At 42.0% G+C, this 13,330-nt stretch overlaps 1 protein-coding gene across 1 annotated transcript in view; it reads left to right on the top strand.

Moving 5' to 3' along the window:
- The window catches only part of LOC145394004 (bestrophin-2a-like), a 62,786-nt gene that overhangs the window by 17,742 nt on the left and 31,714 nt on the right, over positions 1-13,330 (top strand). Inside the window, exon 3 of the mRNA XM_080267978.1 lies at positions 773-944. Coding sequence (XP_080124104.1) covers positions 773-944 — 172 coding nt within the window. The remainder of the gene's footprint in view (positions 1-772; positions 945-13,330) is intronic.

Genomic DNA, 13,330 nt, shown 5'->3' on the forward strand with positions numbered 1-13,330 from the left:
ACTCTCCACCTTGAATAATGAGTTTTAGCTGTAGATTAGTACTGGGATATGATGCTAGTCACTAAGAAATGCTAACGAGAGGATGTAGAGCAGTAGTATTCCCCTCCCATCTCTATATCACACACACACACACACACACACACACACACACACACACACACCGCTCGCTGGTGCAGTGGTAACGTTCTCGCTTGCCAACTGGTTGACGGGAGTTCGCGCCTCGCTCAGGTTGCGAAAAGTTTCACTGACGAAGTGGGTGGTTACTGTCCCCCTAGAGCAAGGGGACGGGTGTGTGCGTGTGTGAAGGTCACAGCCTTGCCCTTAGATCGGACTATATGAGCTCTCAGCTCCCTTCCGGGAGGGTAAAAAGCTGACGATCACGACCATCAAGTGATCCTGACCGACCCGGTGAATTACACACACACACACACACACACACTACTTCACCTCCCCCCCCCACACACACACCTCATCTCCCCCCACACACTACTTCACCTCACACACACACACACACACACACACACACACACACTACTTCACCTCCCCCCCCCACACACACACACTACTTCACCTCCCCCCCCACACACACACCTCATCTCCCCCCACACACTACTTCACCTCACACACACACACACACACACACACACACACACACACACACACACAGCTCCCCCCCAAACACGCACATCTTCCCCACTCCCACACAAACTACTCCACCCAACCTCCCCTCCAAAACCACCCCCATGTCACCCTTCCCCTTCTCACATTTCAGAGTGTTCGAGAAAATATCCGTGTTTTGTGAGTACTACAGCAATTTTATCCCCATGTCCTTCGTCATTGGCTTCTATGTGTCCGTGGTGATACACAGGTGGTGGCAGCAATACATGTCATTACCCTGGCCCGATGCACTCGCCATTTATGTGTCCACTGCTATGTATGACCAGGTGAGTGATGCTGCTGGCGATAGTACTATAGTTTATTTGATTGACCTGTGTGTTCACCTGAGATGTATGGGGCAAGTAGGGTGTGTTTGATTCGAGGCCGCTGATTGGCCGCCGATGATGTCATTGAAGTAAATGCAGGCATGTATTGTAGTGCAACATGGGTACGTAGGTGTACACCGTGGGTGGATGCAATGCAACATGCGGACGTGGCTGTACGCCGTGGGTGGATAAACTTTACTCATCGTTTTACAAAAGTTTACAATCAACTTTAATTTTCCTTGATAACAGCACATTTTTAAAGCTATTTTTGACCTCCTTAGCTTCGGAAATTTTTCCACATTTAAACTGGCCGCTTATGCTGCAGGGAGTTAAAGAACATAAAAATATGTGTGTTAGAATAAGAACAGCTGTGGATTTACATCATCGGCGGCCAATCAACAACCGCGAACCAAACACACCCTACTCGCCCCATACATCTAAGGTGCACAGGTCAATCAATTAGGGTGTAGTAGTAGTAGTAGTAGTAGTAGTAGTAGTAGTAGTACTATAGTCTTTTTCATATAAAATGGCGGAGAGAAACCTGTATTTTCCTTCCCAGGTCTGGATCACGCGTAGAATGCAGGTGACCTTTGAAGGATTATCCCCCTCTTTCCTCCAGCCCCTCCCTTCTCCTTCCTCTCCTGAAAGAGAGAGAGAGAGAGAGAGAGAGTGTGTGTGTGTGTGTGTGTGTGTGTGTGTGTGTGTGTGTGTGTGTGTGTGCTCGTGTGAATGCGTGTGTGCGTGCGTGCGCGCGTGTAGGAGTAGGTGCATGTGTGTGTGTGTCTTTATTATCTGTGGAGAGCCTTCTTCTGTGCTATCCTTGTGTTATTCTCATAGATTAGTCTTATTCCTGTTGGAGCTGCCTAGCATGGACCAGAAGGTCAACTGCAGTTATCCTCTCTTCTTACAGTATGTTCTTATGTGTGACTTTTAGCAACTTACATCTATCTATCTATCTATTGCCAGACGCCTCAATCCCGTTTGGGGTGGCCACAAACAAATCGCCTCCAAGTCGCCCTGTCTCCCGCCATCTCACTGCCCTGCTCCCAACTCACACCCCCCTCTCTCATATACCTCTCCACCCCATCCCTCCATCTCATCCTCGGCCTCCCCCTCCCTCTTCCCCCCTCCACCTCACTCACATACACTCTCTTCGTCAGTCTTTCACCCTCCATCCTCTCCACATGGCCAAACCACCTCAGTGTGTTCCTCATAACGCTTGCTATCACATCCACATCCACACCACAACGCTACTTTATATCCTCATTCGTCAGCCTGTCTCTCCATGTGACTCCACAGGCTCCTATTAAATAACTCATTTCCACTGCTCTCACTCTTGACTTGTGTCCTTCCAACAACGTCCAAGCTTCACTTCCGTACGTTAAAGTTGGTATCACAATACTGTCATGTAGTAACTGTTTCACTTCCATGCTCACTTCCCTGTTTCTTATCACTGCTTTCAAAGAACGAGCAAGCTTTCTTCCCTGCTGTACCCTTTCACGCACTTCACCCTCCAAACCTCCATCCTTACTCATCACACTACCCAAGTACTTAAACGTACTCACATTTTCCAATTCCTCACCATCCAACCTCTCTGTACATTCACTGACTTCACCTCTCTCAAAGACCATCACTTTACTCTTCCCTACATTCACCTTTAGATTCCGTTTCTTACACACTCTCCCAAACTCATCCACCAAGCCTTGCAGCTCCCCTTCGTCTTCACTCAACAACACAGTATCATCTGCAACCAACAGTACAGGGAGTTTCCAAACACTATCCTCTCTCACCAGGGACACTCCAATATCCACTACCCTACCTTGTACCTCTTTTATTACCCCATCCATGTAAAGATTGAACAACCATGGAGACATGACACATCCCTGTTTCAACCCAACTTTCAAAGAGAAAAATTCACTTAGTTCACCATCCACACGCACTGCAGCCTTTGCACCATCGTACATACTCTTCACAACATTCAACAACTTCCCATCTACTCCATATATTCTTAACACTTTCCACAATCCTTGTCTATCCACCCTGTCATATGCTTCCTCCAAATCCATGAAAGCCGCATACAACTCCTTTCCCTTCTCTAGAAACTTTTCCACTAAAGATCTAAGAATGAATATCTGATCTACACAACCTCTTCCCTTCCTAAAGCCTCCCTGTTCTTCTCCAACTAATTTCTCTGTTCTTTCTCTAACTCTGTCAATAAGTACCCTACCATACACTTTTCCTATTTTACTAAGAAGACAAATGCCCCTATGATTACCACACACTTCTTTTTCCCCTTTTCCTTTGTACAAGGGAATAATTATACCTGACTTCCAATCCTCTGGGACTCTACCTTCCTCCCAGGCCAATCTGCACATCTTCCACATCTATTCTACTACTATCTCTCCCCCATGCTTCAGCATTTCACCACACACTCCATCAATTCCTGGGGCTTTCCCCGATTTAACTTTCTTCATTGCTTCCACAACTTCTATCCTACTGATTTCTTCCTGTCTTCTCACCTCCCTCCTTCTCCCAGCCATTCCCCAGCCACTTATACTCGCAATACTTCCATCCTCTACGTTCAACAATTCCTTAAAGTGTTCTCTCCATCTGCTCACTTTTTCTCCCTTCTCCTCTAATAATCTACCATTTTTATCTTTCACTCCCATGCTAACTTCACTTCCACCCTGTCTTATTCTTTTCGCCTCTTTCCAGAACATTTTCTTACAGTCCCTCCACTTTACACTCAAATTCCTTCCAAATTCTTCATCCACTCTCTTCTTACTCTCTCTTACTAATCTTTTCACCTCTCTCTTTCTTTCTACATATAACTCTGTCTTCTGCCTCTCAACTTCCTCCACGCCCCTATTTCTCATCCATGTATTGTATGCTTTCTTCTTTTGTGCCACAGCCTGTCTCACCTCTTCAGTCCACCATGCTGTTCCTTGCACCCCCCTCCGTCTTCTCTTCCTTCCACACACCACATCACATGCTGCGCATATTTCTTCTGTAAAAACCCTACACACACCTTCCACGTCTCCCATCTGCTCCAATTCATATTTGCCTAATCGTTCCCCCACTTCTCTCTTATACTTTGCCTTTTTCTCATCCTCTTGTAACCTTTCCACTCTCCTTGCAACTACTCCTTCCTCTCGTCTTCCCCTTCTTCTATTCCTCCATCTTACTTGAATTCTAATTCTGGCCACCACCAAGTAGTGGTCAGAAAGTCCACTCCCCCAACCTCTATGAGCCCTTGCATCCATTACACATCTTCGCATCCTTTCATCCACACACACATAATCAATCATTGCCTTCCTTTCATTCAGTTCACCACCCACCCTTCTCATCACTCGCCATGTATACCTGTGGATCATTTTATGCCTGAAGAGGGTATTGGCTATCACCAACTCCCTCCCAGCACAAATGTCCACTAACGCACTCCCATTCTCATCTATCTCAGCAGGCACACCCCACTCACCAACTATTCCATCCACCTTCACATTCCCAACTTTACCATTCATATCACCAATCAAAAACACTCTCTCATTCCTTCCAAACTTTTCCATGCACACTTCTATGATTATTTAAAAACTATTTAAGACCGGTATCAAAACTTCCCATTCATCATAGTCACACACACACACACACACACACACACACACACACACACACACACACACACACACACACACACACACACACACACACACACACACATGCTCCCACGCACGCGCACGCGCATATAAGGTATATTCTCTATCGACAATTCTTATGAAAATATGTGGAACATGCTGGGACTCTTGGGTGAGTATAGCCTGAGATGAATGGTAACAAAGAAGAGGAAGGAGGGAATGCATGAGTGGAGCACCTGCTGACCGATACTGGTTCAGGTGTGCGTTTGGCCTCAGGTCAAGATGGGCGGAGCTTTTGTCCTGAGGTGACATGCAACATTTCCTGGAACGCCCTTGCTGATGCTGAGAAGAAATAAGTTCCCTTATTCTATTATGGGTATTTCACCATTTTTTTACATTAAACTCTATCTTCTATCTATTGCCAGACGCCTCAATCCCGTTTGGGGTGGCCACAAACAAATCGCCTCCAAGTCGCCCTGTCCCCAGCCATTTCACTGCCCTGCTTCCAACTCACACCCCCCTCTCTCATATACCTCTCCACCCCATCCCTCCATCTCATCCTCGGCTTCCCCCTCCCTCTTCCCCCCTCCACCTCACTCACATACACTCTCTTCGTCAGTCTGACTGATATTTTAATAATTATAACGTTTCACCATTTCGCGATGAATTGGTGATTTTGTTAGGTTTGCCAATCAGGACAGAACTCGTAATAATGCCTTCAAATTACACAAATCATGTTTGGATTGGATGTAGGATTAATTAATATTAGGTTAGAAAATAAAATATGATTGCTATATTTGAATATTAGACAATAAACAGTTCAAATCTCTCTCTCTCTCTCTCTCTCTCTCTCTCTCTCTCTCTCTCTCTCTCTCTCTCTCCCTCCCTCCCAGGAGAGGAAGGAGAAGGGTAGGGCTGGAGAAAGAGTCAGTTGAGGTCACTTTTATCCCTTCGTACGGTCACCTGTGTTCAACTAGGACTTGGGCGTAGCTTCTCCCGCCACTTTATATGGAAGGTTAAAGTAGTAATAATAATAATACTGTAATAATAATAATCATCATCATCCAATCATACGTTGCTCCATGAGGAGCGTAGGAGCCCGGGGCTAGGCAAGTTGCTCCTGACATTTAAGATGAGAGTGACCAGTCTCACTCATCCCTTAGTGGTATTACGTGAGCAATAAACCCCAACCACCCCTTGGACATAAATCTGCACCGGCTCAATCCGATTACAGCGCCTTAATTACCCATTAAACTACTAGGCGCCATAACTTGGTTATATGGTTATCGCTCGGCGTAGTAAATGGTTTCCTGGTGTACAGGAAACCATTTGGCTTGTTACTCAGTGTAGAGTCATCCATAGACAGAAGGAAGAGGAAAGAATGAAGGAAAGAAAGACAGAAGAGGGATTGTAACGTCACCCGTAGGCAGAAGGACGAGGAAAGAATGAAGTAAAGAAAAACAGATGAGGAAGGAAGGAAACAAGGAAGGAGGAGAGGAAAAGGCAGAACCCTGACAGCAGCACCACATCGAGTGAGTGGATAGTTAGCACCCCCACCTACCACATAATAATAATAATAATAATAATAATAATAATTAAAAAATAAAAAATAATAATAATAATAATAATAATAATCCATGTATCTATCTATCTATTGCCAGACCCCTTAATCCCGTAAGGGGTGGCCACAAACAAATCGCCTCCATGTCACCCTGTCCTCCGCCATTTCATTGCCCTGCTCCCAGCTCACACACCCCTCTCTCATATACCTCTCCACTCCATCCCTTCATCTCATCCTTGGCCTCCCCCTCCCTCTCCCCCCTCCACCTCACTCACATACACTCTTCTCGTCAGTCTCTCACTCTCCATCCTCTCCACATGGCCAAACCATCTCAGTGTGTTTCCCCTAACGCTTCCTGTCACATCCACATCAACATTACAACGCTCTTTCACATCCTCCTTTGTTTGTTAGTCGCTTCACGTGGCTCCACAGGCTCCTCTGAAATACCTCATTTCCACTGCTCTCACTCTTGACTTGTGGACTCCAGCAAGGTTCAAGCTTCACTTCCATACGTTAGAGTTGGTATCACAATACTGTCATGTAGTAACTTTTTCACTCCCATGCTCACTTCCCTGTTTCTTATCACTGCTTTCAAGGAACCAGCAACCTTTATTCCTTGTTGTACCCTTTCAAGCACTCCACCCTCTAAACTTCCATCCTTACACATCACACTACCCAAGTACTTAAACGTACTCACATTTTCCATTTCCTCCTCATCCATCCTCCCTGAACATTCACTGACTTCTCTTCTCTCGAAGACCATAACCATACTCTTCCCTACATTCACCTATAGATTCCGTTTCTTACACACTCTTCCAAACTCATCCACCAAGCCTTGCAGCTCCCCTTCGTCTTCACTTATGAAAACAGTATCATCACAGTATAATAATAATAATAATAATAATAATAATAATAATAATAATAATAATATAAATAATAATAATAATAATAATAATAATAATAATAATAATAATAGTAATAATAATAATAATAATAATAATAATAATAATAGTAATAATAATAATAATAATAATAATAATAATAATAATAATAATAATAATAATAATAATAATAACAACATAACACTTACAGAGCGCATACCTCCGCCAATGTCATTGCCATTAAAAAGGTTCTGGATCCAGATTCGTGGAGATATTGTGTGGAATACATAGAATCCGGATCCACTCCAAAATTTAATCAGTTGTTCCTTGATCCATGGTCCTCTCTTCCACAAAATTTTAGTGAAATTCATTTGTGAACTTTTGGAGACATTGTGCGGGATACATAGAAACCGGATCTGGATCCTGATCCACCGCCATATTTAATAAAATCTTTTTTGGTCCATGGCCCGCCCTTCCACAAAATTTCACTGAAATTCATTGAGATCGTTTGGAGATATTGTGCGGTAGGATTCGGATCCGGATCCAGATCTTCCACCGAATTTAATTAATTCTTCCTCTGGTCCATGGCCCATCCCTCCAAGATATTACTTTGACATTCACTGAGAACTTTTGTGGGCAGGCAAACAGACAAAAATAGGTGAATACATAAGCTCCTCCACCTTCGTTGGTGGACGTAATACTCATAAAAGTAATATTGTAATAATAGTAGTAGAAGTAAGAAAAGTAGTATTTGTAGTAGTAACAGTAGTAGTAGTAGTAGTAGCAATAGTAATAGTAATAGTAGTAGTAGTAATAGTGGCAATAGTAATAAAAGCAGTAATTGTAGTAGCAGTAGTAGTAGTAGTAGTAGTAGTAGAAGCAGAAGTAGTAGTAGTAGCAGCAGTAGTAGTAGTAGTAGTAGTAGTAGTAGAGGCAGAAGTAGTAGTAGTAGTAGTAGTAGTAGTAGTAGTAGTGAGGTCTGCTCTGCTATGTCTTAGGGGCACAAGATCATTGGCCCTCAGGCCTGTCTCTCTGGCAGGTATGGATTACGAAGCAACAGTGGTCGAGAGTCACATAGACCAGCTGCTCCAATAGTTTAATGTCTTTATTTACACTGTAATAGCAATAAATATAAAATAAAATAATAATAGTAATAATAGATGAATGGTAACCACAGCCGTTGGCGTGCTTGGGGCCAACGGATTGTAATATGAGGGTTAGTGTTAACCTTCACATTACAACTCCAAATGGTGAACTGTATTAGCAAGGTTGGTTTTGATCTTCACAATATAATTCACCAATGGATGGAGGTGATGCAGTACTAGGAAAAAAAAAAAGTAGTAGTAGTAGTAGTAGTAGTAGGCCATAGCCTTGATATATGGGTGGCCAATAAAGAACCTACCTTAACACCGTGCCTGTGGCACCGCCTTTGATGCAAACCATGCAATAGTTTGCAAGAAAGGAGGCTTTGTTTGCATCCGACACGATGAGGTACGTACCTCACTGTCAAAATGCTGCAGGAAATATACCATGATGTCACGATTGAGCCAGCTCTGCTACCCCTGGACGGCGAGCACTTCACCCACAGAACAGCAAACACATCAAATGATGCAAGAGTGGATGTCAGTGCTCAAGGTTCCTGGACACGTGGGCAGAGAGCGTTCTTTGGCATTAAGATATTTGATCCCATGGCGCATGTCATCGTGAACTGTCTCTCGAAGCTGCACACAAAAGGAATGGGAAAAAAAAAAAAAACTGTCAAGAAAGGATCCAACATGTGGACCATGGTCGGTTCACTCCCCTTGTGTTCCCAACATTAAGTGGGATGGGTCCAGAGGCTGTGAGATTCTACTCGAGACTGGCAGAGGTTCTTTCTGAGAAGTTTATGACCTGGATGATATGTTGACTATCATTCTCCCTCGTGAGGACTGCACTTCTAGTTCTCAGGGGCACAAGATCACCAGCCCTCAGGCCTGTCTCTCTCTGGCGGGAATGGATTACGAGGCTACTGTGGTCGACAGTCGCATAGACCAGCAACTCCTATAGATTAATGTCTTTATTAACACTGTAATATTAATAAATATAAGATAAAGTAGTACAAGTAGTAATAGATGCTTGATAACCATAGCCGTTGGCGTGCTTGGGGTCAATGGATTGTAATATGAGGGTTAGTGTTAACCTTCACGTTACAACTCCAAATGGTGAATTATGTTAGGAAGATTGGTTTTGATCTTCACAATATGATTCTCCAATGGATGGGAGTGATTAAAAAAAACAGTAGTAGTAGTAGTAGTAGTAGTAAAAATAATGATGATGATGATAATAATAATAATAATAATAATAATAATAATAATAATATTATTATTATTATTATTATTATTATTATTATATTATCACTATCATTATTATTATTATTATTATTATTATTATTATTATTATTATTATTATTATTATTCAGTCAATCAATCAGTCATTTCTTGTGGCACCCCACGGGATGCATAGGGCGTCGATGAACTCTCTCCACCAATATTTGTCTCTTGCCATCTTCTTCAGGTCCCTCCAACACTCCTCTCCCGCTTCTCTTTTCATTGTCCTCAACCAGGTTTCCCTCGGCCTACCACTTCCTACTCTTCCTCTAGCAGTCCACTCTGGCACATCCTGTATTAAACTGCCATCTTTTCTTTATATGTGCCCCAGCCATTTCCAGCGAGACAGTCTCACATATTCATCAACTGGTTCCACTCTCGTAATATCTCTTACTCTTTCATTTGTAACTCTGTCTCGCCACTTTACCCCAAGAATCCTTCTCAGTATTTTATTCTTAAATCCTAATACTTTCTGATCTGTTGCAATTGTACTGTACCATGACTCATGCCCATAAATTAAAACTGGTCTAACCATGGACTTCTAACTTTTTACTTTAGTATGTACCGAAAGCATATTATTATTCCAAACAGATTTCAACATACAAACAGCTCTCCAAGCCTAACCCTCTCCTCAATTTTATTGTTTAATGATCCATTAGATGATATAATCGTTCCCAGATATTAAAAATTTTCTACATTCTTCACCGCATTATTTCCAATCACACAATCGATTTGGTTCTCCACGTTCATATTAATAACTTCAGTCTTTCCACAATTTATCACAAATCCAACTTTTTCTCCTTCCTCCACCAGACAATCAAGCACCCTCTGCATCTCGTAAATACTTCCGCAAATCAGTACAATATCATCAGCATAGTCCAAATCCATCAGCCCCTTATTTTCTTTCCAGTTAATTCCTGCTCCTGTTCTCCTTACAACCTTTCTCATAACATAATCCATAATCAAAACAAACAGCAATGGCGAAAGAACTCCTCCTTGAATCACTCCTGACCTAACTTCAAATGGATCACTCAAAGAACCACCCACCTTTACCTGACAAAAAGTACCTTCATGCAGGCTTCTAATAATATTTACAAACTTTCTGGTATACCATAGAATCTCATAATTTTCAACACAGCTCCAAATGAAACACTATCAAACGCCTTCTTAAAATCCACAAAACACATACTAAGTGGCATTTTCATCTCATTAGCTTGTTGCATTAGATGCCTTACAAAAAAAATTTGATCATTACAACCTCGACCCTTTCTAAATCCCGCTTGTTCTTCTCTTAAAATTTTATCAATTACTGGCTCTATTCTGTTCAACAAGATTTTGGAACAGACTTTTGGAACTACGGGTGTCAAAGTTATCCCTCTCCAATTTCCACACAAACTTAAATCTCCCTTTTTTGGTATTTTTATAATCACTCAATTTTTTCACTCTTCTGGAATTCCACCATTATCCCAAGCCACATTAAAAAGTTTCAAAAGCACATTCATCAACTCATCATTTTCCACCTTAAGCATTTCAGGAAATATTCCATCCTGTCCTGGAGCCTTTAAATTCTTTAACTCCTTTATAGATTTTGCTACCTCTTCCAAGGTTATATCCCCTGTTTCTATCTGCAGATCTCTCTCGGTTGGCAAAATGTCCTCTTCAGCTAGGGTTGGTCTGTTTGGAGTAGATTCAGAATGATCCTTCCACCAAATCTTTAGTCATCAAGTTACCATTCATATCTCGTACAGGTATTTCCTTCCTTCTCTTTTCGGTTCCAGTTAACTCCTTGATGGCCTGATACGCTGCTCTTGTGCTCTGACCGTCATTTTTACCTAACTTAATTTCTGTCTCTTTTGCCTTTTCATCAAACAGCCTCCTCTTATCACGTCTAAGCAGTCTTTTTACTTCAGAATGTATACTCCAGTACTTTGCTCTAAGTACTTCAACCACCTGGCCTTCAGCATATTGTTCTTCACTTCTTAACTCTGCCTCTTTCCTTTTCTGAATTGCATTCCATGTTTCATCTGACATCCACTTTTTCCTTCTCCCTTTTCCCTTATTCTTAATAGTAACCTTAGCACTCTCATGCAAAACCTCTTTTACCTCCCTCCATATTTGATTAATAGCATTGTCTTCAGATTCCATCAAAGTCTGCAGGACCAGAAATCTGTTCCTACATTCCCACCGAAACTTCTCCTTCGTGTTATAATTTCTCAGCTCACCAAAATCATATTTATTACCTCCTGTACAATTACCATTAACACTTCTCTTAAGTTTTATTTTAATTTTTGACACAACAAATTGATGATCACTACCTATATCTGCCCCCTTCCTTACGCAAACATCTTGCAAATAACTCCTATGCCTTCTGCTAAATGCAATGTGGTCAATCTGATTACAATATTTACCTCATGGTGAAATCCAAGTAGTTTTATGGATTTTTCTATGCTCAAAGATGGTTCCGCCAATCATAAGGTCATTTGCCAAACAAAAGCTTCCAAATCGCACCCCATTTTCGTTTCTTATACCAACACCCTCCTTACCCATACAATCTTCAAAGCCATCCCTACTACTACCAACAATCGCATTAAAATCACCAATGCAAACTAACACATCATGTCTTGCCACTCTATTCACTACATCCTGCAGCTTCTCATAAAAGTCATCCTTCATTTCATCAGCAGCCTCATTTGTCGGAGCATACCCTACCACAATACTGATATTACTATGGTCGGATTTTAAATGGGCATAAAGCAAGCGCTCATTAATTGGCTCAAACTCACATGCCGCCTTGCAAACATCTCTACTCAACAATAAGCCTACTCCTTGGTAATGATTTCCATCACTTCTACCAGAAATCAACAAAGTAATACCATCTTCCAAACGCATTTTATCAACACCAAGAAACCTCGTTTCTGTAATAGCACAAATATCTATATTGTATTCCTTGAACACTGAAATAAGTTCTTCCATTCTACCAGCCTGATTGAGAGTTCGAACATTACAGTTTCCTATTCTTAAGGTTCGTTCTTAAGGTTCGTTTTACCGTGGGATTCTTAGCACCCCCTGCCCACTTAAGGGCTGCAGGGAACTGAGGGCCATTGCTTCGTAACCAGAGTTCATCAAGATTTCTTAGGCAGAAAAATATTTTACCCTGGAGCCAATGCCAGTGGCTCGCAGGAATCAGACAGTGGAGAGAGGAAACTAACTAAAAGAAAATCAAATGCAGAGGGTTTGGACAAAGTACAGAAAGACAACTAAAAGAATGTAGATAAAAGTGTCCCTTTTAGTCCCCTCTTATGACAAGCAGGGAATACTGGGAATGTATTCTATCCCCCCTTCCCCAGGGGGGATAGTGGTATTATTATTATTATTATTATTATTATTATTATTAGTAGTAGTAGTAGTAGAAGTAGTAGTAGTAGTAGTAGTAGTGGTGGTGGTGGTGGTGGTGGTGGTGGTGGTAGTAGAAGTATTAATAGTAGTAGTAATAGTAGCAGTAATGGTAATAGTCAAACAATCATCTTTACTTCGTATTTTACATACATATACCACAAATAGTCGATGACATGTGAAACAATTTCTCATCATCATCATCATCATCCGGACCACCTTTCCCACCCTAGGGCAAGGTGAGGAGTAGCAAAGTCCAGACAGCCCAAGTATGCCCAATTCAATGGGCCACGATTCCATTCACTCTTCATTCAAGCCCTCGGAATCCTGATTGTAGCTGATACTCCAAAAGCATTCACCACATTCTGCAGCTTTACATAAACGTATCTAATAGAGTCAATCCAAACACTGTCACGTTAAAAAGGGGAGCCAAATCCCTGTTCATGCACTTCTTCCCACAACATTCATCTAGCCAGCTCGATCTCTTGTCAGTTCCCTAGCCTCACCGACTTCC

The sequence above is a fragment of the Coenobita brevimanus genome, chromosome 3 (assembly GCF_032717465.1).
Source record: "Coenobita brevimanus isolate Jiangsu-jjx chromosome 3, ASM3271746v2, whole genome shotgun sequence".
NCBI classification, from domain to species: Eukaryota; Metazoa; Arthropoda; class Malacostraca; order Decapoda; family Coenobitidae; genus Coenobita; species Coenobita brevimanus.